The sequence below is a fragment of the Notechis scutatus genome, chromosome 7, assembly GCF_049901735.1.
Source record: "Notechis scutatus isolate UNSWTSFEM ecotype Mainland chromosome 7, rNotScu1.2, whole genome shotgun sequence".
NCBI classification, from domain to species: Eukaryota; Metazoa; Chordata; class Lepidosauria; order Squamata; family Elapidae; genus Notechis; species Notechis scutatus.
In genome coordinates, this window is record NC_142015.1 from 6592577 (window position 1) to 6620490 (window position 27914).

The 27914-nt window shown below is 43.0% G+C and overlaps 1 protein-coding gene across 3 annotated transcripts in view; it reads left to right on the forward strand.

Annotated features, from left to right (window-relative positions):
- PLEKHA2 (pleckstrin homology domain containing A2) overlaps positions 1-27914 on the forward strand; it is a 97390-nt gene that overhangs the window by 51399 nt on the left and 18077 nt on the right. For all 3 annotated transcript variants that reach the window (XM_087969924.1, XM_087969922.1, XM_087969923.1), the window contains exons 3-7: positions 1194-1250; positions 3170-3218; positions 7091-7188; positions 17152-17259; positions 26897-27037. In XM_087969924.1, coding sequence (XP_087826050.1) covers positions 1194-1250; positions 3170-3218; positions 7091-7188; positions 17152-17259; positions 26897-27037 — 453 coding nt within the window. The remainder of the gene's footprint in view (positions 1-1193; positions 1251-3169; positions 3219-7090; positions 7189-17151; positions 17260-26896; positions 27038-27914) is intronic.

Genomic DNA, 27914 nt, shown 5'->3' on the forward strand with positions numbered 1-27914 from the left:
ACCTGGGATCCAAAACAGGCCACGTAGGGACTCCTGGGAGCAGGGTGGGGTGGGCAGGGCCAGCCAGGGGTGGGATTTGCCAGTTCACAGAACAAGCCAGAAAATTAGCTATCGGTTCACCTGAACCGAGGCAAACCGGTAGCAGGCCCACCCCTGTCTGTACCTCAGAGAGGCCTGGTAGCCTAAGTATTTGGGAAAGAAATCTGGAATGGACAGAAAACTTCTTGTATTTGCAAAAGCTGAACTTGAAAAATGGTGACCAACCCCAGAGTTCTCCTTAAAGCATCTTCAGAAAAAAGGGTGATAATTTTAAACCTGCTCCAGAAAATAGCTTACATGGATATTCTCAGAATTCTCAACTCCAGCAACCATTGCTGTGGACAAAGGAGAATTTTCACTGCTTCTCAGTGTTGACAACTTTAAGATAACTGAACTTCAGATCCCAGAATTCCCAAGATAGTTGAAAGTCCACCCAAATTAAAGTTGTCAGAGTTAAAAACAAAACACCGGTTAAAGAATTTAACTTTATTGGCATTAGCACTCCAATTTTTCTACTCATCTTTCCCTGCGGGTTAGGTAGGGAAGGGTAGTTTTACCTTGGTTGAGTTAAAGAGTGCACAGTGCAATTCTCTGAAAGAAATAGTTAAAGTGATTATTGGAGGTAAAAAAAAAAATAAGGGCTGTGTATCTAGATCCAGAGCAATGATGGTCTCAGAAGTCTATCAATGGCCAGAACAAGGTATGACTATAGACCAGGGGTCTTCAACCTTGGCAACTTTAAGACTTGTGGATTTCAACTCCCAGAATTTATTCTGAGAGTTGAAAACCACAGGTCTTAAAGTTGTCAAGGTCTAGACCAGATAATTTCACATTGCAGATAAAGCGGGATAGATCTTTTGTTCTATCCATCCTCCACTTCTTGAAAATAGTGAAGTGCAAACAAAGAATACAGCAGGTCAAACTCAAGGAAGTGTAGCTACTGAATTGAAGTTCTGACTCTCAGTTTTATTTTTGCTGATGATAAACCATCACTACATCTGTGTTACAGCCAAGAAAACTGTTGGGTGTTCAGAAAGTCGGGAACAGTCAAGCTTGATTTGGAAAAGATGTCATTTTTCACTTCCAAATAAGCAAAGGGAGAACTCCACCCATATGATGGACTTTTGAGGTTTTTTTTTTAACTTTTATTTCAGAATCTGGCTGTAGGCTCAAAAGCAGTAGGATCTCTACAACTGACCTACATCTCTAAGGTAAGACTAAAATAGAGTTTTGCCCCACCCCTAAGAACTTATTGTTGGTCCTGATGATTTCCCTGCATTTCTGGTCCTCATAATTCTTGTTCTTGATTTTTTTAAAGAGTTCCACCTCTTTGTCTCATAATCACACCAACATGTAACTTAATAAGGAGAAACCTTGGCCAGGAGCAATAGGTGACATGTCTCATGAGCAGAGGTCATTTCATTTCTGACATGGAACTGAGTAAGCATTAAGCAGCAATAGGAAAAGTGCATGTGTTTCTTAATAAGATCTATTTGTCAGAAAAGGGGATTATTGGTTAACATCCTTATCCATCCAATTGATGAACAAGCTCAACCTGACTACCTCAGGTTGAGGTTTGTGATGACCCAGGGCAAGGCACGGAGGCAACATAGTCAGCAGATAGTTCCTCTTTGTTGCTCCAACTTTCCCCCAAACGCTCCCATTTTTATGGCAAGTCCCAGAGCAAAATACTCACACACATGCACTTCTAGTAGCCTCTGGCTGTGAGTCGTCCAGCCCGACAGCTTCAAGGCAAGACATCCAGCGAGGCAAGGGAACAAGGTAATGAGTTCCATGAAGCCAAGGAACTAGGCAAGACGTCCAGTGAACTCCAGACGTCGGCAACGGCACACAAAACCCCACTAATTCAGTGCTTGTTCCTGACAAGTGCCCTCCCCATAATGTCTCCTTAAGTCTCAGTACCCAGGTGCGCCTTGTGAAGAGGGTCAGGATACCCTTCTCCTGAGTTGTCGGGTCAGCCTGTACTGTTCCTGCCTCCCCTCCTCTCTCTTCGTGCTCGGGGAGCATGAGGGAGTGGTCCTTGCTTGTCACCTGAGCTCCTTCGCTCCACATCTCCACTGCCTGACCTCTCTTCCCTACTCTCTCGGTTATCCTGCCCCTGTTCCTCCCTGCTGGCAAGCCGTCCCAGGCCCAAGGGACCCGGGGCTGCTTCCTCAATCTCTGTCAGCCTCAGCTCTGGCTCATCCTCCTTCACAGACTCAAGGTTTCGACCGGGCATGACAAGGTTCTTCATCAGCTGGATGGCTAAAGATCAGCCTATGGTAGTGAAGCTAAAAAAATAAATGGCCAGCATGCACGAATTTGTTGGAACTGATTTTTGTGATTTTATATCCTGCCACAAATTCTGTAGAGGTGATAAAAAGAGTGAACAAATTTATTTATTTATTTGGTTTGTCAATTGCTTACAAGATAATAGGAATAAGTAAAAACATAGTTATGAATACATGGATACATATATGAAAAAATAAAATAAAAGAAAAGAAACAATAGGACAGGGACGGTAGGCACGTTGGTGCGCTTATGCACCCAAATAAGTTGAGGATAAGAAGAATTGGAGGAGAAAGAAGTCCTAGGTCACTGGACCTGTTCTTTGGGCTGAGTTAATTATCTCACCAGCTTTCTCACCTCATTGCTCTGTAACTGGCTTCAGTTATAGTCTGAATTCTTTCTTACATCAGTGGCAGTAGGTTTGGCCATCCTGTCTAGGTGCAACAGGACTGGAATGTTGATGTTGTCAGGAGAGAGAATGTTGTGCTCTCAAATTCACAAAGAGTCTGTCTCTGTCAGGCAGGACCACTTGTTAAGTTCCAGTTAAGCTGATTTATTGCTCGTGCCTACACACAAGAATCTGGTTAACTAATAGTCAGCACTACATTGGAGCTAGATAAAGAGTTAACAGAATTCTAGAGAGGTTGGACTGTGGGAATCTAATGACTCCAGGCTAATTCCTCTCTTGACTCCACCCCTTTGCCTTTCCTTCTGCTATAGTCTCCTTTCTAAAACCAAGAATCAGACAACTCAGGCAAATCAAATCAAGTGTTTGTTGTCAATGCACAACATGCGTACAATGAAATCATCATCAGCCCATTTCCATTTGCTTTCTTTTCAGGTCAGCGTGGCTACCCCCAAACAAAAGCCGAAAACACCATTCTGTTTTGGTAAGCCTTAACTTGGGGGAGCGCTGCTGCCTTTCACTGGACAGGCACATTTACCTTTTGGTCCCCCTATTGAAGAACTGGCTTTGGGGAAGATTTTTCAAGGGTGAAAGGGATGATTGGAGCTAAAGAGCTGCTTTTTTGTCCTGTAGGCCTCTCCAACAGGCAAATGTGGTAGAGTTTGGGGAGCTTAGCTTTAAGGGGTGCTAATCTGTATGAGTGCCTCTAGCCTACAGTAATGTGTTTTCACCTGATGCCCCCTCTCCCCAATAAAATGATCAGATCTGAAATGTTTGGTCCTGCTTGCTCTGCTCTTGGAGAGCTGCAGATGGGATGCTTTGTTGCTGTGTGTAGGAGCACGGACCTTGAGTTATCCATCTTTAATGTAAGTCATTAAAGGGAGGGTGAAGATTGGAGAACACCTTGGTGGCACCCTTGAGAGCAGAACTTTGGCTTCAGCGGGCAAAGATGTGGTGCAAAGCTCACAAGTACTTCCTGGGAGGAGACATCCAACCCAAAACACATTTTGCTCTTCAAATCCAGAGCACCGCATGGTCTTAGCATCAGGGGTGGGATTCTACCGGTTTGGCCTGATTCAGGAGAACTGGTAGCTCCGAAGATCAGTTGTGAGCGAACCAGTTCACTCCAATGATCAGCTATTGGGCCTGCCCACCTGCCCCAGCTCTAGTCTGTGCTTTATTTCTGGGTTTTCCAGTTCAGCTGATTCACACGGCACAGTGGATTGCCGCGGATCAGCTGTTTTACACACAGGGCTTGCAGCAGAAGGTGAGTTGCAAATGTGCATGTGTGTGAAGCACGTGTTTGGCGCGTATGCGCGCGCTCACCAAACCAGTTGTTACACCAGTTGAATTCCTTCGCTGCTTAACATATAGGTGGAAAGTGGACAAGTGAATTCACTTCTTACTAAGGAAGCAACATCGGTGATGTTGGTGGCTTTTCAGCTGCACCAACTTGGGAATTAAACGGAGATCTGGGCACTCTTGGAGCAGAGAGTTCTTTGCAAGGAAAGAGTAAAAAAGCTGTCTTCAAGTTGAGTTCAATTCCTGGGGGCCTTAGGGGAGACATCTTTACAGGTTTTCTTTTAAGAGTAATGAGGAAGTGGGTTACCATCTCCTTTTAAGATGATGACTTGCATAACACTGCAATCTAACTTGGTGCGTGGGATTTCCCTGTGGCTTCCTACCCAAGTGGTAAACTGGGTGACCCTACTCAGGTCAGTAAGTCGTTGCCACCTAGCTGGGCTCAAAAAGGAAGGCTTACGGATATCATTTTGACCTTATGGTAGACCTGTGGTAGGTCTCTTCCAAACGAGGAACACTGGGTCTTGATCCTTGTGGCATAACGTAGAGGTGGATTTCCACAAGCTTAGCCTAGCTTTGCACAGGAAGAAGAAATTAAAGCCCAAGAAGAAAGAAGTGTTTCGTCAGAGCCTCAAGGCCTCCTGTTCTTCTATGTTAAGGAGAAGTGGCTGAGATGGATTAGACAGTAGGATTGAAGTAAACATATCCAGACAGGAAGTCCTGGGGAATTAGGGAGGAAGTGACAGAACCATGCGAGATAGAACTGGTTGACTGCCTTTGTCCTTCCCAGACAGTATATTATTTTATTACTCCGATTTCTTTCTTTTTTCACCTCTTGAAGCTTTGAATAATATATTTATTTATCTATATATATATATATATATAAAAGTGAAATACCACTCACGCATCATCACAAAATATCCAGAACAGTAAAGCCTACAAACTTGAAATTTGGCATGTATGTTCCTTTTGGTGTCTAGGTGCTCACTAAGAAAGGGTTTTTTGAAATGACCATCAGAGCATTAGTATTTCCTATATTATTATTATTAACACACTCTGATGCTAAGGTGTTCTACTCCCCCTCCCCACCTGAAAATAAATCTGTTCCAAATGCAAAACACAAGGAGAGGAGAAATACTCTTTCACTTTCCAAACAGCCCTCAACTCTCTCACACACTGATAGGATGCTAGCCAGATAAATACTGATGGTTGCTGGTAGGCAGAGGCAGAATTTTTTCCCCCTTATTTTTCTCCCCAAAAACTAAGCCCCACCACATAATTTCATAGCAAAACACAGGTATCCAGCTAGTTTATTTATAAGATGTATAGGCTTCCCATCTTACTTCAAGACAACTCTGGGCAGCTTACAATCGTTAAAAAAAAATCAAAATGATATAAACTAACAACATAAGTGAATACAAAATCCAAAACAAGACGGCCCAATTAAAAGATGGCGAGGATGGTAGGGAGGTGGGATCTTTTGCCAATCGATCAACCACTTCCACTGTAATACTCCCCCATTGGAGCCAGAAGCTAACTGGCAGAACCCATTATTACATACCCACTTGTATGGAAATAACAACAAACCTGAGCTGGAAGGAGACCTCTGATCTGGAAGTCGGCCTGTTAGAGAAAATTGCCGTGCTTTTCAGAAGCACAATCCAAACTATGTTGAAATATAAAGAGGTGTTCCATCCCCACCTTCCAAGAAAGACTGAGTAACGTCTCCACTTACTCAGGAGGCGCAGATGGGATGGCTAGAAATAGTGGGGAGGCAGACAAGTGGTAGAACAGAATGGTTGAGGAGTAAACCTTAATCGTGTTTTGTTTTGTCGAGGCGAGGAAAAACATGGCTTGTTTTCAGACTCTCTGGAATAAGCGCCCAGTTCTAATAGCAACAACCATATCTAAACGAGATTGTACTTGGACAGAAATAATGCCCTTTGGAACTATGGAAGTCCCTTTGGAAAGTTGGCCCGCCAATCCAAGGAAAAGTAGAGCTTGCTAAATAATAATAAATGGGGGTCTATCAAGGTTACACTTTTCTGCTCAGAGATCACCCCATTCTGCGGTTTTGGGTTCACCTCCCTTTCCTTTATTGGACAACCATTCAGTAGCACAACTAGTAGAAAAAACGTTTTCTCAATTGATGTGCTGCCACCACCTGTTTTAAATTGGAATAATCTTTCTCCTTAATTCTAGGGACAGGCGAAGCATGGAAAACCTCTTCCGTCTTTCCCTGCAACTGCATGAAAAATAGTTTTATGCAAGGTCTGGTGGCTGAGCAATGAGCGGAATGAAGGGGATAAGGGCTGTTCCTAAATGAGAAGGTCAATGAGCATATAGAATATTTAATTTTATTAATGTGAAGGTCCTCCACCATATCCCACCATATGTTTTGCAGGGAAAAGTTAATGAAAAAGTCAACCTGGCGTGTTCAGTGGAAATATAAACCGAATGCCCCCGGTTTATCGTTTTCTCAGGCATAAAATAATCACGCTCACAGGCATTTCCTCCAGTCAAGAATCAGCCAAGATCCTTGCTCTTAGTTTGAGGCATACAATTGGGAACTGCATCTCAAAAGGCTCGGCTGCAGCCCTAAAGATACTCCTGAAGTTATTAAATTGTCTTTTTATATATATATATATATATATATATATATATATATATATATATATATATATATATATATATATATATATATATATGCCAACAGACAAGTATTAAATGCACAATTCATTTGTTGCACAATAGCTCTCTCCTTTCCTCTGAAGAACTGTGCTGTTGAATCTCAGATGCAAAATTTGGGAAAGCTCTCAGGATCACAAAAAAAAGGGGCCTTTGAACGCATCCTCTGGATTTCCTGGGGTGGCGGACCATGCAGTGGGAGCTTCTTGGAGAATTTGAAACTGGTTCACTGAGTAGGGAACGAGGAGTGGAAAATCTCAAGAAGAATATGGCTCCTTCTAGAAGCTGGGAAGAGGCTACTCAGGACAGCCATGTTCCTTCTTTGAAGTGATGCACAGCTCTTGACCATGATCTTTGTACCTGCAGTTATCAACGCCTTGTCTCAGCGCTATGTCTTGCAAGCAAACGACCAGAAAGATCTGCAAGACTGGGTGGAAGCCCTGAACACCGCCAGCAAGATTACGGTAGGTCTTCTCTCTTCACATCAGTTGGGCTTCCCAAGCCATCTTCCACTAAAGATCCTCAAGGGAAGAGAGAGAGAGAGAGAGAGATCAGGTCATTTCATCTGGATGAAGGTTGTTCTCTTACTGCTGTTCTCTCCTTGTGTATTATTTTCAGGAATGGGATCAGCTTTGTGCCAGGAATGGGGATGCGGGTGAAATTAAGGAGGAATGTGGAGTATAAATTGCAAAAGAGGCTTAGATGATTAGCTCAATCAAGGCATGAAAGCTAACTGTAACCCTAATTTAGAGTCCAGTCATGGTTGAAGCTTCCATGTGGAGAAACCACTCCTTAGAACTGTCCATGTTGTCCCTTCCCATTCTACCGGTTAGGACCGGTTCGAGTGAACCGGTAGTGCCGGTGATCGTTTGGCCCCCACCCACGCCCCTGCCCTAGTCCTTTATTTCCGTGTTTTGCGGCTGAGCTGATTCTTGTGGCACAGCCGATTGCCGTGCCTCAGCTGTTTTACTCACCGGGGCTGCAGTAGAAGGTAAGTATTAAGAGCTGAAAATGGGTGGTTTTGAAACACTGTGCGTGCAAAGCGCGCGCTCACGGAATCGGTTGTTATACCAGTTGAATCCCACCCCTGTGTTGTGGTTTGCCGGCAGCCTGTGCAGAGGGCAGCGGAATTGGATAGTGGGGAAGAAAGGGGATTAGTCTGGGAGTCTGGAGAGGACTCGGATGAGGGTCCTGCATCTGGTGCAGGGATGGGGCCGGGACCATCTGGGAGTGGGGTGCTGCCTTCAGAGCCTTTGGAGTCTGGGACCAGCGAGGCAGAGGAACAAGGGGAGCCTGTTCCCAGTGTGTGTGCGCACAGAACTGCCAGAAGGCAAGAGCAGCTAAGACAAAAGGGGCAACTCGGGAGTAAGGCTTGGAGGTGATTGCCCCTCCCATAAGGTATAAAGGACAGGCAAAGATGACGAAACCTTTGCAGGAAGCAAAGTTGTTCATTCGGTTCAGATTCGTTCTTGAAGCTCTTTGTACTTTGGTTGGTTTTCTTTCTAGTTCATTTGATACTTCTGTTATTTGCAGCACTTCACAGGAAAGCCTCTGCATAGGTGATTCAATTCCCTTGGAGTTGTTGGAGAGAAGTAGGGTTTAAAATTATTCCACTGGAGCACGGAAGGAACTGGCTGAAATAATAGCATTTTCTTCCAGATGAGAACACCCCATCAAGCAACCACATTCACCACATCATTCTTAGTTTCTTGGTACAGATACTGTCTACTGGCCCACATTGATGTATCTGGCAACTTGGCATTTGCTAACCCCCCACAGTTACAAACAAGGACTTCCCAATGAAACTTGAATTGGGCAATCATCCTTCCTTGTTGTGGGGCTCAGTGGTTAAGATGCTGGGCTTGTCAGCTGGAAAGCCAGCAACCCAGGTTCAAGACCCAAGCTCCCTGCAATGGGGTGAGCTCCCGTCCTCGCCCCAGCTTCTGCCAACCTAGCAGTTCAAAAGCATGCAAATGCGAGTAGATAAATAGGTACCACTTCGGTGGGAAAATTACACTAGCCAGATGACTGCGGAAATATCTTCGGACAGCACTGTCTTAATAGCCTTGAAATGGAGATGAATTCCGCTTCCTATATTTGGCAAAGACTAGAGGAGTAAATATGCAAATCCTTTACCGTTACCTTTTTACCTGCCTTGTTAGCCAGATTGTTTCTTACCACTTCAGAATTCAAAACTATAAAATGCACGCACACTGTCTATTTTTTTTCTTATTTTATTGAAATATAAATCAGGAGGGGGATTACACCCCCTCCCTAGCGTTCCACTCAAAAACTAAGAGTGGTCTGATCTAAAATTACACAGCATACTCCTAAGCTTTGGGATAGCCTCTGCTCACTCTCTCACTATAAAAAAGATGTTGAGGTTCTAGAAAGAGTGCAGAGAAGTGCAACCAAGATGGTTCGGGGACTCGAGGCTAAAACCTACAATGAACGGATGCAGAAACTGGGCCTGGCTAGTCTAGTGAAGAGAAGGACCAAGGAAGATATGATAGCAGTCTTCCAATATTTGAGGGGCTGCCACAGAGAGGAAGGGGTCAAGCTATTTTCTAAAGCACCTGTAGGCCAGACAAGGAATAATGCATGGAAACTGAACAAGGAGAGATTCAACCTGGAAATAAGGAGAAACTTTCTGACCGTGAGAACAATCAACCCATGGAACAGAAGTTGCCCTTGGAAGTTGTGGGAGCTTCATCACTGGAAGCTTGTAAGAAGAGACTGGACTGGCATGTGTCATATATGGTGTAGGCAGGATCTCCTGCTTGAGGGGGGGTGGACTAAATGACCTACACAAAGTCCCTTCCAACTCTGTTAATCTCCTGACCAGTGTTTTTGCGACATTGAAAATCTGTGTCATCGAACGGTGACAAAGCTCAAACACAGGCAAGGCAGCTGGGCAGATTGGAGGAACACCCTCCCCCACAAAGTCCTGGCTTCTTATCTGGACTGTCTTCTCTGCCTACCTTTACCTCGGTAACCGACAACTCCACCCTGCACTTCTAAAGAACCTGGGAAGGAACATGTTCCAAATGCAGAAAAGTCTTTGCAGCCTCCGTTATAACGTCTGTCTGGTTTTATCCCTGCTGCTTAATGTTGTAACCTATCTCAGCCACTTGTGAAACAAGAAGTTAGACTGTGGCAGGTCTGCTTCCCCTTTCTGCAGGTGACTTCCCTTTGAATTAGCCAAGCTTGACTTTTCACAATTGTGAATCGAAGAGACGTTCGGTTAATCAAGCCAAAACGGAACTGATACGTACATTGGCTGTCCTTAATACAGCACAGGAAGTCATCATGCTCACCCATACATTTTATGTGATGCTCCACTAACCATTCGTGGATGACACAGATGTGTGATGTCATCCTTAGCTTGCCATTGGCCAGCCACAAGGACAGCTGCTGCCCTTTTTTTGTTGTTGTTGTTCTGCATCAAAAGTGGTGTTCTCCAACTTCCGCAATGCTTTATTTTGTTGAAGGCAGGGTCTCCACCCAGTTGGCTGGTGGACTCCATTGCAGCCACATTCCCCTCCATTCTGGTTAGTGGATAGATGTCTTGATGGCCATTTCATGTAAGGTTTTTGGGCTGCTCTTATAGAAAGCCTGATTATGTTTTGCTTTGCAAGCAATGTCTCCAGTCTCCACACTTGCAATTCTGCATAATTTGTGGGGTATTTTGGAGGGCAGCCAGTTGGGTTCCCTTGCAAGAAGTTTAGCAGATTAATAGAGTTGGAAGGGACCTTGTAGATCTTCTAGTCCAACCCCCCACCCAAGCAGGAGACCCGAAACCATTTCTAACAGATGGCTGTCCAGTTTCTTATTGAAAGCTTCCAGTGATGAAGCTCCCACAACTTCTGAAGAAAACTTCTGTTCCATTGGTTGATTGGTCTCATTGTCAGAAATTTTTTCCTTATTTCTAGGTTAACCAGTTTGAGGTATCAGGGAGCTGGGACCAGCGTCCTATCCATTTTGGTTACTAGCCCAAGTGACAGGAAATAATAGCAAAACTGTCTACCAGTCTTCTATAAGACTGGAAGACTTCTGTCCAAAAAAAACACAATCCAGTTGATAAGTTGATGGGTTGGAGGGCAGCCAAGAGTTTTATCCCTCTTCTGTCTCACCAGTCTGTCAGCTTGGTATTTGGTGGAAAAAATTGATAGTCTTATAGGAAGCTGGTAGATAGCATTCTTCTTGTCCCTTGTAATCTAGACGATGGGTAGACCTGCTTTCAGAAATAGCCCAAGCAACTTCCACACTAGAGACTGATCACTTGAACAACTTCCAACTATTTAAGGTCTCTATCCCAGCATCCACCATTATCCAAACATGCCCATCTACACTTGACCAAGTCCATCTAGACAAGCAGGTCTTCGGCTGCTAATCAGCGCTGGAGAAGGCAATATCTACCTTATCTCTCTCTCCTCACAAAAACTCTATTATGCTTAATTGCCAAGGTAGAACAGAAGGCTATAGTAAACGTTTAGATTATTTTGCATGATGGAAAGAAAGAAGCAGTTGGAAATGTCTCCATTCCACATAATAAACTTGGAGTGAGCACTCTACACCTCGTGAACTTGACTGCTAGGACAATGAAAAGATTTCCCTTTTTCCGTAAAACCTTGTTAGTTTGCAACAATCGTCCTAAAATGCAGTGATGACCATTAATGTGTAAGCCAGCTTCAACCCGTTGCTCCAAGTCCTGGTTTGTTTAAATGTATTTTATTATATTTTGTTTATTTAAAAGAGCCAGGTTATGTTTCATAAATTCACCAAAGAAAGGGAAAACAAGTATGCGATGGTGGCGAGTTTTTATATCTGGAGAAGAAATAAACATAGTAGACCACTAGATCAGGGGTCCCCAACCACCGGGCCGCGGACCGGTACCGGTCCGTGGATCACTTTGCACTGGGCCGCAAAGAAAATAAAAATAAAAAATAAAATAAAAATGGCGGCTTTCTTCGCCTTCGGTGAATGCTGCTGGGATCAGGGATCAAGGACACAAATGAAAGAAGGGGGGGGAGGGAGGAAGCAACCAAAGCCTGTCCTGCTCTCCGGCTCAGTGGCTTCGGTTTCCTCCCGCCTCGTTCCTCAGTCGCTCTCTCGCTCCTCCACCAGCCCAGGAAGAAACTGCTTCAAAGAAGCCGGCAGGGTGGCTTTTCCTGTCGGCGCAGCTCTTCCGAAGCGCCCGTTCACCCCCACCCCATTCGCCTCTTTTTCTCAGCCGAAGCTGCTCCAAAACAACCAGAAACAAAGGCAGGCAGGCAGGCAGGCAGGCAGAACGGAGCACTGGATTGAACCGCGGGCAGCGGGGTGGGGGTGAACGGGCGCTTCGGAGGAGCTGCGCTGACAGGAAAAGCCACCCTGCCGGCTTCTTTGAAGCAGTTTCTTCCTGGGCTAGTGGAGGAGTGAGAGAGCGACTGAGAGAGGAACGAGGCAGACACCTGAGGGATGAGGCTGAGGGAGGCAGAGCCGAGAGGCGGGGCTTCTCAGCCGTCCTGCAGGGACTTGTCCTGAGCCGCGGAGACAGCTGTGGGCCGCCGCTGCCCAGCGCTCAGTTTTGAAGGCGCTCCTCAGCCTGAATCTCAGTTCCTGAATCTGCAGCTGAAACCCTCCGTTTTAAATGTCCCAATAGAAGAGAATATCTGTCGCTCAGGATTGCAATGAGGAGGCATTGGCGCTCCCTGAACTTGGTGGTTTGCTGGCAGACGTTTTATTACCCGACTAGGTAACAACATCAGATGTTACCTAGTCAGGTAATGAAACGTCTGCAAGCAAACCACCAAACTCGGACTCCTCCCCCCACCCACCCGGTCCTCGAAAAAGTGTTTCTGCATGAAACTGGTCCCTGGTACAAAAAGGTTGGGGACCACTGCACTAGATATACCTTGGCCATTGGATTTCAATGGAAGGTGAGGTGATACAATAAAGAAAATTCTACGGTTTGTTCAATGTGGTTGGCAGGCATTGGGCAAGCTAAGTATACATAAGCACCCAGAAATTTAAAACTACCACCCCTCTCCACCTCCTCGACATTTATATACAATGGTAAACGTTACAAATGGCAAGCTCAATTGAGCCCAACATTTCTGTTGCTAAATGAGACATTTGTTAAGTGAATTTTCCCCCGTTTTATGACTTTCCTTGCCACAGCTGTTAAGTGAATCACCACAATTGTTAAGACCTAAGTGAATCTGGCTTTCCCGTTGACTTCACTTATCTGACAGTCGCAAAAGAGGATGACATGACCCCGAGACGTTGAAATCATTATAAATATGAGCCACTTGCCAAGGGTCTGAATTTTGATCACGTGACCATGGCGATGCTGCAGTGTGTGAAAAATGGTCCTGTCACCTTTTTTTTTTCAGTGCCGTCGTAACTTTGAATGGTCACTTATTGAACTCTTGTAAGTTTGGATATTGGTTTCTTGCAAAACAAAGTTTTTAGTCCCTAAGGGAGAAAAAATAATAATAATATGATAATAACAGGAAGCTTGCCTTCACATTACTGGAGATGGAATAAGATGCTCACTTTAGAAGATTAGGTAATTTATGAGTCTTGGCTACTGATGTTAGCCTTAAGACAGGACTGGCTTATGATCTGAATTAGGCAGTATTAAGTCTAGTGAAAGGTTTCATCCTTGAATGGATTGTGATCTAAAGGCTTTGGAACATGCTAGCAAAACATCTGAGTGCTAGCAAGAAGTTGAAGGCTACTGGCAAGTTAAAATATTCTTTAAAAAGGAAGCTCAGATATATACATTTGCTGTAATACCAGACTCAAAGAGGACACAGACTAACCTCCAAGTGGCCTCAACGACCCTCTAAAAGGATGCAAATTACCAACTGTCTGCAGAGGAATATAAAACCTTCCATTCCCCACTGTCCAGTCAGAGCTGAAGAAGCTTCTTGGATGAGAAGTGAAATGTCTTCAAAAGAAAAAACCAGAAAATCCAGTTGCCTCCTGAAAAAGCACCTTTGAGATAAACATAACCTCAATGTTGGAGAATCTCTACAAACCAGACTTGAAGCTTTCTCAAACAGGCCTCATAGCATAGTTGTGTTCCCACTCCCATCATCCCCAGTTTGGGGCCCTCCCCCATCATCTTTTTGCAGCTCCCTCATTGGCTGTGTTGGCAGGGACAGATGGGAGCTGTAGTCCAACAAATTGAGCAGATTGGAAGTAGCTGCTGTTATTTCTGCGGTACCTTATTTATTTTTTTCCACAAGCAGAAGCCACATTAATGAATGGCATCAGAAAACCCAAAACAGCCTGATGGAACTTTAGAGACTTTTATTTATTTATTATGGCGCAAGCTGTTTGGGATTACACTTCTCTTATTTTCTTCTTCAGCCCAGGATGTCGATTGAGGCTTATTACATTCTGTTTATTTGTAACGGTGCTGCTAAATTTGACAGGGCAAATTTATGACAACATCATGAATTTTGCAATTATAAAACAACTTACGTTGAGGGAATAGGAAAAAAAAAACCCCACAGATTCTCAAAGGAAGGAAGAAGAGAAGGTGCTAAGAGATAATATTGACTTTAATATGAAGATGAGCCATCTGATCAGCCCTTTGAGACTGGATTTGTCTGGAGTGACTTTCATAATTCCCTCTGAAGTTTGGTCCTATGTCAGTCTGATGACCGCAGAAATTTTTCTCCCTCCTTCTGCCAGCAAGGCAGAAGAGTTTCACAACCTGTACGATGCATGCAGAAAGTTTCTTCATAACTTAAGAAATATAAATGGGCTGCAAGCAAGTAAAGTACCACTTTACAAAGCTTTAGTATGGCCGAACTTGGAATACTGCATCCAGTTCTGGTCACCACAATACAAAAAAAGATGTTGAGTGTTGAGATAATTCCCCGTTAGGAGAATGAGCGCATACAGGGAGACGTATTGAGAGTAGTGTTGGAATAACACACACACAGCACACAGATACACTGTACAGTAAATGTAGGTTTTTACTTCCAGAAAGGTTTAAGCAAAGTTCAAGATAAGCAGTCCAAAGTCATTCACAGGTTAAATCAGTCAGTTTTTCAGTCCAGGGATAATTCCAATATCAAAGTCCAGTGTCAAAAACAGTTCAGTATCAGACTTACATCAAATCCATGAATATCAGTCAATTAGGAAAAATGGAGCAATGGCAATACTCTCCAACAGAAGGAAAAAGAGACTCACGGAGACTTCTTCTGAGGACTAAGACTAAAACAACCCAGGTTTCTGGCTCCATCTTATGGCCATTTGATGAACCACACCCAATTATACTTTGAGCATTCCCTTAAAGAGACAGTATTAAAATGTCTATCCTGGTTTATATATTTCCAACCCAAATATCTGTTAGGTGACTTACATTCCTAACATTGAGACTCTAGAAAGAGTGCAGAGAAGAGCAACGAAGACAATAAGGGGGCTGGAGACTAAAAGATATGAAGAAGGGCTGCAGGAATGGTACATGGCTAGTTTAATGAAAAGAAGGACTGGGGGTGGCATGATAGCAGTGTTTCAATATTCGAGGGGCTCCTACAAAGACAAGGGGGTCAACCTATTTCCCAATAGCAGCAAAAGGCAAGATGAGAAACAATGAGTGGAAACTAACCAAGGAGAGAAGCAATCTAGAACTAAGGAGAAATTTCCTAATGGGGAGAACAATCAACCAATGGAATAGCCTGCATTTAGAAATTGTGGGTGCTCCATCACTGGAGGCTTTTAAGAGGAGACTGGACAACCATTTATCTGGAATGGTATAGGGTCTCCTGCTCAGTCAGGAGGTTAGACTAGAAGACCTCCAAGGTCCCTTCCAACTCTATTATTCAATGTTTGAGCAAAGACAGAGTTCTTAAAATGCTAAACTATCACAAGAAATTCAAGCTGCAAGAAACATTTGCAGAATCCAAAAAAAGGAATGAGAAAATAAGAGAATTTCTTGCAAGAATTCCCTTGGAAGGATTTGGGGCTTTTAAAAAAAATCAATAACTTTGGATACCTTAAATTATACCGATGGCCACTGTACAAATCCTTCTAGTCCCGCCTTTATACTGTAGATGAGCAAATTGATGAGCTCTTGTTTCAAAGGCATATAATGCTCTTTTAGCAGGAAAACAAATGTTACTTCTTGTTTGTATATATGCCAGAATTTCAGCCTGTGAAAAGAAAGGCCGAGGGAATCTGAATGAAATGTCTAACTGAATTTTCAAGGTTCCATCTACTTCAGAGCATTTACAATGACTCTAGCTTGTTTCAGACATCTCTAGCAAATTGATACGGCACAATTGCTGAGAAAACGATTGCAGAAAGATGCTAGCAGATTTTGAGTTGCCACGGATTAGTTTGGGGCAACTGATGTAAACTTGCAATAAACCAGGAGCCAGGATAGACTTCAAAAGTACAACAAATGTATTTCATGTTATCTATACACAAGAACCTGATCTACTTTGTGATGAAGTAAAAAAAGAATGGAGTATGATTCACACTCTAATAGAGAAACTCCTGAAAATGGAGCTAGAAATGAAACCAGAATTTTTTTTCCTTTTGGGACTAATGGAAAAAGAACTGGAGAAAAAATTTGGAACTTTGTTACTATATATGTTGACAGCAGCATATGCAAAAATGGAAGGACACTTCAATTCCCACCATGGAAGAATCATTGCAGATGTTGATGGCATTGGCTGAAATGGCAAAATTGACTATTTTGATTAAAGAAAAGAATATAAGTATTTTTGTTTCCACATGGAAACCACTTCTGAACTTCGTGCTTGATATGGAAAAGAATGAAACTCTGACTTTGGGTTTACAGATTGGACTGATAGATCTTTATAGAAATGACTTTTTCATACTGTTAGGGAAAAGCAAAAAGCTGTGATTTGATGTTAATGCCTTTTTTTACTGTAACAGAGAGAGACAGAAGTCAATGCTTCGTTTCCTTCCTTTATTCTTCTTATCTTTCCTCACTTCTCTTTCCCCTCCCTCCTCACTGCTCTTTTATTTACTTTTGTATTTTGTATTTTATAATACTTCATAACTTAATAAAAATGTTTTTTTTAAAGAATCTGATCTATTCACAATCCAGGCAAATTGGTGCTAAATAAGAGTCAATGGAATTCACAGGGGGCTGGGTTTAGGTCTCTTGTGAATGCATAGTGACTCCAAACTGATGATGGGTTGACTCCAGTGGTGGGATTCAAATGTTTTTACTACCAGTTCTGTGGGCGTGGCTTGGTGGGTGTGGCAGGGGAAGGATACCGTAAAATCTCCAGTCAGAGGTGGTATTTGCTGGTTCTCCAAACTTCTCAAACTTTCTGCTACTGGTTCTCCAGAACTGGTCAGAACCTGCTGAATACCACCTCTGGTTGACCCTCACCCTTGAGCTATGCTGGGTCATCTTCTATAGTAATTTATCCTATTTTTTCCATTAGGTACCAAAGCATGGAAGTTTGTCACTAGCCACAGAAACAGGAAGACACCCATATAAGACTGAAATCATTGGAGGAGTCGTTGTGCAGACACCCATCTCAGTCAACCAGGTGAGAAAGAATCAGAAATAGAATAGAATAGAATAGAATAGAATAGAATAGAATAGAATAGAATAGAATAGAATAGAATAACAGAGTTGGAAGGGTCCTTGGAGGTCTTCTAGTCCAGCCCCCTGCTTAGGCAGGAAACCCTACACCACGTCAGACGAATGGTTGTCCAATCTCTTCTTAAAAACCTCCAGTGTTGGAGCATCCACAACTTCTGGAAGCAAGTTGTTCCACTAATTAATTGTTCTAACTGTCAGAAAATTTGTCCTTAGTTCTAGGTTGCTTCTCTCCTGGATTAGTTTCCTCCCATTGCTTCTTTTTCATGCCCTCAGGTACGTTGGCTTGATTCCCTCTTCTTTGTCACAGCCCCTGAGAAATTGGAAGACTGCTATCATGTCACCCCTAGTCCTTTTTTTCATTAAACTAGACATACCCAGTTCCTGCAACCGTTCTTCATATGTTTTAGCCTCCAGTCCCTTAATCCTCTTTGTTGCTCTTCTCTGCACTCTTTTTAGAGTCTCAACATCTTTTTTACATCGTGGCGACCAAACTGGATGCAGTCTTCCAAGGGTGGCCTTACCCCGAGGGATTCCATAGCAACAGACCTGTTGCTGTGAAAGAATGAGGCAGAGAAGGGCAGCAGCTTCTGATAGAGACACGCAGAAGAGCCCTAGGGGATTCCTCTGCTTCTTTCATTGAACATTTTTTTAATCCAGGCTGGGAAAAGACCTTTCCTTGAGCCTCTAAGTGGCCTTTTTCTGGTTGCAATATTTGATATAGGTAGAAATTACCTTGGGAGACCAGGGAAAAAAGATGCTGAATTTATCAGGTAAAAGGGGAATTAGTCTACAGCTGAAGAATGGGCAGAGAAAGAAACTTAAAAAGGATCTGCATTAACTTATCAGGTGGTAAAAAGAGAAGGTGGGAGAGTTGTACTTTCAGACTTGTGAGATACTGTCAGTTTCCCAGACAGGAAAAATGACAAGTTAATTCTATGCTATTGTAAGGCTACATTAACAGACACTCATAATCTCATCTTTTCTGTCTTCCTGCCCATCCAATTCTGGCCTTGTCTTTTTTCCTTCCTTCCTTCCTTCCTTCCTTCCTTCCTTCCTTCCTTCCTTCCTTCCTTCCTTCCTTCCTTCCTTCCTTCCTTCCTTCCTTCCTTCCTTCTTTCCTTCTCCTCCTGAGGGCCTTGGAGAATTGCGGATTTCAGCATGAATAATCTTGTACATTACTATGTACCTCAGGGCCATAGGTGACAAGGACCCCATGCACCTAAATGGAAGAGGGAACTGAGCATTATCTTCCACTTTGTTTTTTGTTTTTGTTTTAGTTTTAAAATAGACTTTATTTACAAAAGATTAAAACACAAACAAACATGCAAATATGAAAGAATAAAAAGAATATAAATAGAACAATAAACGTATTTCTATTACATTTGATATTAAGATTGATAGCTCATAGTAAACAGTAGTAAGTAATCATTGGCAAGTATTCCTTATCCCTTATCAATTACCTATTAATTAATAAATAATATATTATTCTGCTATTACTATTGGATTATAACTGTATTGGTTAATCAAATGGAGCCTTCATAATATTTATATAATAGATGAGAAGCTTGAAATCGTTATTATTATACATTCAATATATACAACTATAGTATGTGTCCTGGGTTCATTTATCCTGTATACCTTTTTTCTTGCACTCTACACAGCTGTACCACTTATCCCAAACCAAATAATACTCTGACTCTTCCTTCCCATTTAATTTGAGCATGAGCCTCTCCATTTCGGCGCATTCGTAGCTTTTTTGAATACTAATGTGTATCAGTGGTACATCGGGCGTTTTCTAATATTGCTGCTGTTAATAAGTGGATGATCAGATATCTCACTTTGGGAGGGTATTCCCCTTTAATCATTCCCAGAAGGAACAGTTCCAGTTTCCACTCCAGTCCACATTCGATAATTTCTTCTATTCATATTCTTATCCTATCTTCCACTGTTTTCATCTCTAAGACCCCAAAGAAGCTTCTAATAGCCTAGAATCTTCCTACCAACTTTTGTGGGCTGAGAATTCTGGAAATTTCAGCTTCAGAAGTTCAAGCAAGTGGATGATATAATAAACTGGCAGGCTGTTTAATTCAACATTCATGGTTCAAGTGATTAAAAAAGTAGTCTTCCTTGTTTTTCTTTGAAGTTTTGGTTCTCATCCAAGAAGCTTCAGTTGCTTCTTGAAAAAGCACTTTGGGGACAACTGTGGCCTGGATGACTGAGAATCTCCATTGACAATAGTCCCAAGGTATATTCCACTTCCAGCAGCCACCACAAGGTGTGGAGGAGGCTTTCTTTGGTAGCTTACACCCTTGAAAAAATTATGCACAAAAATTATGTTCTCTCTATAAAAGCTTCTCCTGTATCAATGTAGTGCCTTCTCAGGATGACAGAGGACAAAATGCCTAGTATGCTACAATGGATAGCATTGCAATTAAATATGGTCAATTAAATGTAAACCTTCTGCTCGCTTGGAAATTGTGTTCCTGGTTTTAGATATTATTTAATGTCTCTGTCAGGTTTCCAAGGGATGAAATCCATTTAAAAGGAAAAGAGCAAAGTCCATCTTCCAAAACAATTTCTTTTATTTAGGAAAACATCCAATTGGCAAAGTCCGTGGTAATTCTGGATCTGACCCAACCTGGAATTACCTCACAATATTAAAAATTAGAAGCAACCCCCCAAAAGTCACTTTCTCCAATAGAAGTAATTCAACGTTGCTTGATGTCATAAATCTCCACCTCAAGGGGCCTGAACACAGCTCATTTTCCCACAGGAAGAAGAACCACCTAGCCTAAATAACTCTCCGCTCCTCTCCCCTTAGGAATGTGGCAAGCCCGAAACCCTTCCCACCCATGACCACCAAAAAGAAAGTAAGAAAAAGAATATATACTAAGCCTAACTAAAATGGCTACACGTATGTCAGTTTCAGGCTTGACAGTCTCCTTCTCCCATACCCAAGAAAAAAAAGAAGAGAAAGAAAAGCCTTCCACACCTGCGGGCGTTGTGGTTGTGATACTGAATGTTGCAAACAAAAAAAAAAAAGAGGGGTGGAAGGTTCACTCACATGCTGTAGAAGAACAAGTAGGAAGATTGAGCTAGGAACAGTTCTTGGGAGTGTGATACTCTGGGGACACCCTGGCGCTAATATATGCCATCTTTGGGTGGATGCCATAGCTTCAACATTCTAGTAGGTGCCATGGTTAAAAGCTTGTTCTGTGCCCTCTCTTAAGTTTTGTGTTCTTCTGAGTCAATTCTGGAAACACTACAAGGCACGAGATCTGGCCCATGATGGGATTTCTCACAGTGCCTTTAATTGAGCATGGCCTTGGGGACTTGTGGGAAATGTAGACGGCATGTAAGAACTCCATCCAGTCAACATGATCTGGAACATTGCAGTTCAGCTCTGTGCAGAAGTCTGTAGAGATTCTTTGTCCTCCAGGACATGGTTTTCTCCCAAAGGTGCTTTTTTTCAGGAGGCAACTGGACTTTCTTGGTTTTTTTCTTTTCTTTTGAAGACGTTTCACTTCTATCCTCGAAACGTCTTCAAAAAAAGAAAGAAGAAGGAAGTCCTGTTGCCTCCTGGAAAAGCACCTTTGGGGCAACCATGACTTGGAGCAGTGGCCCCCAACCTTTTTTGAACCAGGGACCGGTTTCACAATTATGTATTCTTCCACGGACCGGTACCTGAGTAACGCGAGACTCCACCGCCATCGAGACGGCTCTTCATTCGAAGCTGCCCCCCCTCTTCGACGAAACTAAGGCGCGAGCACCCAAACGCCACTTTCCAACCGAAAACCCGGAAGCAACCGAAAACCCAGAAGCAACCGAAAACCCGGAAGCGCCGTCAAAACAAGATGGCGGCACCCAAGCTTTGCGGCCCGGTAAAAAATGATCCACAGACCGGTACCGGTCCGGGGACCGGTGGTTGGGGACCCCTGACTTGGAGGACTGAGAATCTCTACATACTTTTAGCTATACGATTTGGGATGGTATGGGAGTATGAACGGATGTCTAGAAGAAAAAAATGCAGACTACAGGAAACAAGAGCACTGCTCAGGTGGCCTTGAAGACACAGATAAACCTCCAAGTGGCCTCAACAGCTCTCTAAAAGGATGCAAATGACCAGCTGTCTGCAAGGAGTAGAAATCCTTCTATTCCCCACCATTCAGTCAGAGCTGAAGATGCTTCTTGGATGAGAAATGAAACGTCTTCAAAAGAAAAACAACAACCAGAGAGTCCAGTTGCCTCCTTAAAAAGCACCTCTGGGACAGCTCTGTGCAGAGCAGCTCCGCTCTTCCTCGGTGTCTCCTTGATCTCCCGGTTCCAGCTATTTTGCAAGTTGCTCCACCTCACATGGAAGTAATGGAGAAAGCCAAATCATTTCCAGCCACCCAGCATTTTATCTGGTGGAAGATGGCCTCTTGGGTATCAGGTCTCTCTCTTTTGAAACACCTTGAAGCAGGCAGTTCAATGACCGGAGTGAGGAACTCTGCCGAAAAATATGTCATGCAGAACTTCCTTCTCAGATTGGGAATCTGCCCTTTTGAAAAGCAATGGAAGATCCTTCCTTCCTTCCTTCCTTCCTTCCTCCTTCCTTCCTTCCTCCCTCCCTCCCTCCCTCCCTCCCTCCCTCCCTCCCTATCTTACTCCCTTCCTCCTTCCCTCACTCATTCACTCATCCCCTGTCTCACTCCCTCCCTTCCTTCCTCCTTCACTCCCTTCCTTCCTTCCTCTCTCACTCACTCACTCCCTGTCTCCCTCCCTCCCTCTTTCTCTCCCTCCCTCCCTTTTTCTCTCCCTTCCTTCCTCTTATCCATCAAAAGTTGAAGGCGCCATCCTATTCCCGGCTCACTTAACTTCCTTTTAAGGAAGTTTCCCAAAAAATCATCTTCATGGCAGCTTCCCAACAGGCTGCTCTCTGTCCATGGGGCATGCATGAAGAAAAAAAACATCAAGATGGTTGACCTTGATGCAACAGAATTCCCCTCCTTCTTTTCAAAAGTCTACATTTTTTTCCCCTCATATACCAGCCAACCTCTTCTTTCACCCTACTTGCCAGCTCAGTTTTCTCCTACCCAGAGGTGGTATTCAGCAGGTTCTGACCAGTTCTGGAGAATGAGTAGTGGAAATTTTGAGTAGTTTGGAGAACCAGCAAATCCCACCTCTGACTGGCCCCACCCCCATTTATTCTCTGCCTGCCATTGAGTCCCAGCTGATCGGCTGGGTCTTCTTTGGTTGCCCTGCACAGGAGAACGGAGCTGGAAAGCAGGTTAGTGGGATTTGGAGGGAATGGAGATTTTGCAGTAACCTTCCCCTGCCATGCCCACCAAGCCAACCAAGCCAAGCCAAGCCCACCAAGCCACGCCCACAGAACTGGTAGTAAAAAAAAATGAATCCCACCACTGCTCCTGCCAGTCCTTCCTTTTCATTTCTGTTTTGGAAATTTCAATTCCTGGCAGGCTGCCTGTGAGCATCTGTATTTGATGCTACATTTGCCTTGTCTTTCAAAAGGGACAAGTTTTATTATCTTGGATGGTGGTGTGTGTGTGTGTGTGTGTGTGTGTGTGTGTTAGCTCTTTCCACTGTCTAGAGGGTAGGCCTAAGTTGGCTGAGACAGAAGGGTCTTTGTTATGGATCTTCCAAAGCCAGGGAGCCTGGTGTCTTGACTGAGGAAGCCAGCTACACAACGTGGTTCACACAGTGGTGCATTGTGTGTGTCTCTTGGTATTTGGGGAGTTGGAATTATTAAAAAAGCATGAAACAGGCACTTCTGTAATTTATGTAAGGAAGAAAATCTCACTTGCTTCTCCAAAGTAGTGGCTGATAAAGACCAAAGCTGTACCCTCAAGTGTCTCTCTTTGTTCAGTCCCCCATTTAAGCAAAACTAGATTGCAAAGTTTTTACTAACTTTCCCCCCAGTTTTTGGAACTCAATTCTATACGTTTTCTCTGCATTCTCCACTCCCCTTGCATTCCTAGTTTGCCTCTTCCTGGTGCTCTTTCTCTTCTGTAATTGCTGATCATTATTCTCTTGGGGAAAAATATTCTGCCCCAACTTCAGAATAGAAAGAAGACGAAAAACCAAGAATGCGGTCTCTGTTCTCTTGGCCTTTTGTAATAAAAATATAAATTGGGATGGAGCCAGTAAAGCTAGTCGCTCTCTTTCCAAGCGAGGCATGATTCTGCAATCTTGGAAATAGGGAGAAATTGCATAATTATCCTTATCAGTAACAGGATTAATTATTGGAGGTATGGAGAGAGAAGGAAGCAGAAGTTGCTTCCTCTCTTGATTTCATCCCTTTTCTGACTACAGATTTCAGTGGATTTTCCCCACATGGCTTTGCAGCTCCAAAGGATTTTATAGGTTCTTTGCTTCTTAGCAACAATTAGGTTTTCAGGAAGGCAATTCTGCAGCCAGAAATCACACCTGCTTTTCTCCATTAAACAACAGAATACATTCAACCATGTCTATTTTGCTGAAAAATATCAATTTACACAATAGCAATAGGACTTAGATTTACATACCACTTTATTAAAGCCCTCTCTAAGTGGTTTTTACAGAATCATCATATTGCCTCCAACAGTCTGGGTTTTACCCAACTCGGAACGATAGAAGGCTGAGTCAACTTTGAGCCTGGTGGGATTTGAACTGCCAAATTGCAGGCAGCCGGCAGTCATCAGAAGTAGCCTGCAGTACTACACTCTAACCACTGCGCCACTGAGGCTCTTACACAAACCATAAGGCTCCGTATGCTGTTTTGTACATGGCTCTGGAAAGCAATTTACTTTTAATTTTATAGAATATAGGACAAGGTGCTGATACAATTAATTAATCTTAATCCAGTATCCAGCCCTTTTCATCTATTAATAATTATTACAATATGGATTTAAGGTATATAATGTACTAGCTTGATACCCGTGCTTCACTACAAAACTATGTGATCGGGTTTAGTTTTTGGGGAGGAAAATAAGGGGGGAAAATTCTGCTTCTACCTAGCAGCATCCATTGGTATTCATCTGGCTAGCATCCTATCAGTGTGTGAGAGAGTTGAGGGCTGTTTGGTAACTGAAACAGTATTTGCTGTGTGAGTAAGAAGGAGACAGCAAGGAGCCTGGGCGTGGCTTAGCTCAACTGTTCTGTACTAAAAGTGCTTGGTGCTCTGAAACTGAAACTCCTCTGCTTGTGTTTTGCATTTGGAACAGATTTATTTCCAGGTGGGGAGGGGGAGTAGAACTCCTTAGCATCAGAGCATGTTAATAATAATAATAATATACGAAATACTAATGCTCTGATGGTCATTTCAAAAAACCCTTTCTTAGTGAGCACTTAGAAGCCAAGAGGAACATACATGCCGAATTTCAAGTTTGTAGGCTTTACGGTTCTGGAGATTTTGTGATGATGCATGAGTGGTATTTCACTTTTATATATATAGATAATCCACCTTTAGTTTCTACATAGATTTTAATCTTCTAGTGAGTTCACAGACTTTTGTCTATGATGCTATCTAGCTACTTTTTTCATCGTTTATATATTAGATTTTTTTTTTCTTATTGTGATGAACACACCTGCTGATATAGAGCAGGGCTCTTCAACCTTGGCAAGTTTAAGACTTGTGGACTTCAACTCCCAGAATTCCTCCTCCAGTCATGTTAGCTCAGGAATTCTGGGAGTTGAAGTCCACAAGTCTTAAACTTGCCAAGGTTGAAGACCCTTGGTATAGAGGGAAGAGTAAAGAGGTGATCTAGTTTGGACTCACTCCGTAGGAGGAAGAGTCTTGAAGTCTTTGTCTTCCATTTCAGTCTGGTGAGATTCAACAATAAAGAAACTACTTTGCCCTATTCACGGAGTTGCTCTGGTTCCCCAGAAGGGCAGTGGTTGACAGAAAAAAAGAAATGAAACTACAAGAAAGAAGTTAAAACGGAGAGGAGATGTCAAAAATGGAAAGGAGGTCTAAAACAAAAAGAGAAGAAGTGGCAATAGTCAATTTTGGGTTGAAGTTAGTCTACCATCTTATTCATCCCATAATCTGGGTATGTTGTGTGACCTCCAGCCGATTGCTATATTACTATATTTTTCGATCTTGGCAACTTTAAGACGGGTGGACTTCATCTCCTACAGTTCCCCAGCCAATATGCCAGCTGAGAATTCTGTAAGTTGAAGTCCACCCATACTAAAGAACCAAGATGAAGAAAAATTGGTGCAAGGGAAGCAAAGAGGTGCACAGTGCCAGGTTAAAAAAAAAAAAGACAAAATGGCCACTGGAAGTCCTTCCATTTTGTTTACATCTCATGTTGCACAGGGAGGTAGTAATTTGTTCTTGTGGTTGCGGCCACCATCTTCACTTTCTTGATGCTCCCTATCGTTCCTCTTAATGGGAAAGTGGTTTTAGGCAGGAAGGAATAAAAGTTACCCTTCCTCTAAGTCAAGGAGGCCCATTTTGTGGCTTTTGGTTGCTTCAAAAAGTTTGGAAGGGAAAGGATCATGAAGAGGGTAGGGCCGGGGGGAAAAAAAAGCTACATGAAATAAAAGTTTAATTAAAATATATCAAGTAACTTAATGGATTACATAGAGCAACTGATGATGATTCCTCACGTATCTCAGCATTTCCTCCTTTACGTTATTAAAAATGAGCATTGGGTGGCTACCTTTGTAAAGACTCTTAAGGGCCTCACCCAACTTTTTCAGGAATGACAGCAATTTGGGATTGGCAATTGCACATCTTGGCACTGAAGAAGTATGTTTTCTTGGAATAATTTAGTGAGCTTGGGTTAATTTAATGAACATGATGATGTTTGTTCGTGGAGCTGTGGTTGAGAGAAGAACTACGGGGGGTCCTTGAAAACCTGGGGATTTTTTAAGTAGAAAGGACGTAGATTAAATTAATTGGCAGTCTTAGGATAACCAGGTCTGTCTGGAACTTATGCTTATGCTGGCTGAGGAATTCTTTATTTATTTGTCAAGCAAGTATTAGATAACAGGTATAAGTATAAGCATGGTTATGAATACATGAAATGGATACGAATAAAAAAGAAGCAATAGGACATGGACGGTAGACAGGTTGGTGCACTTATGCATGCCCCCTACAGACCTCTTAGGAAAGGGGTGAGGTAAATAGTAGACAGTCTAAGGTTAAAGTTTTGGGGGTTTGGGGAAGAAACCACAGAGTCAGGTGGAGTATTCTAGACATTGACCATTCTGTTGCTAAAGTCGTATTTCCTGCAATCAAGTTTGGTGCGGTTAACCTTGAGTTTGTATCTATTGTGTGCTCTTGTATTGTTATGGTTGAAGCTGAAATATTCATTGACAGGTAGGACATTGCAATATATAATTTTATGTACTATACTTAGATTGGAGCGAAGGCGGCGTAGTTCTAGGTTGCTTAGGTCTAAAATTTCAAGTCTGGTGGCATAAGGTATTCTGCAACGAGTAGAGGAGTGGAGAACTCTTCTTGTGAAATATTTCTGGACTTTCTCTCCTGTATTAATATCAGATACGTAATGCGGATTCCAGACTGATGAGCTGTATTCAAGTACCCCCTGCTCTAGTCTAACTCGAACTTTTCTTCCCTTTTTCCTTTGCAGAATGGAGGAGATGGCTCCGAAGGCCACGAGCTTTCATCTCACCCTTTGTTGAAGCGGTCCCAGAGTTACAACCCTGCTACCAAAACCCCAGTGGGACCTCTAGTCCTCAAGAGCGGCTATTGTGTCAAGCAGGGGAACGTAGTAAGTGTTGTTTTGACTTGTTTTTGGTGACTCTCGTGGTCATTTTATCTCTCTGGAGAGTTTTTGGATGAGGAGATCGTTCCAAGGAATGCTGTTAGGAAAAGACTCTTGAGAGGAAGGAGGAAATGAAAAACACAGGTAGTCTTTGACTTACGACCACAATTGGGCCCAACATTTCCACTGCTAAGCGAGGCGTTTCTTCAGTGAGTTTTGTCCTAACTTGTTTGCCATAGTTGTTAAATGAACCACTGCAATGGATAAGTTGGTAACCCAGTTGTTCAGTGAATCTGGCTTCCCGATGGACTTTGCTTGTCAGAAGGTTATTGAGAATTTTGCAGTGATAATTCAGCACCAGAAAAATAAACACAGATGGCTGATGCTTCATTTAACATCTTTATAAACATAATCAGATTTTACAAACCAGTTGTCGATTTCTCCAACACGGAGCAAACTCAAACAGAAACATGTTGCAAGCTCAGAGCAGAGCTCCAGTCTTCAGCAGGTAAGCAAGCAAGTTCGTTTCATCTTCAGTAGACAGACCTAGAGCTCCAACATAGCTTCAGAGTTGCAGAGCTTCATATAGAGCCACGCCTAAGCTACTTTTAGTTACAGTTTCTAAACTATCCTCATTGGCTGATTTAGTTGCTATGCCTATTCATTGGCTGACCTTGTTACCAAGCTCTATTCCAGTTCATGAATATACTGACAAAGGTCACAAAAGGAGATCACATGACCTTGGAACACAGGAATGGTCCAGTGGTGGTATTCGACCGGTTTGGACTGGTTCTGGTGAGCCGGTTGCAGCGATGAGCAGTAGAGACCAAACTGGTTCTCTCTGCCTCTCTACTGTTGGGCCCACCTGCCCGCTCGGGCTCCC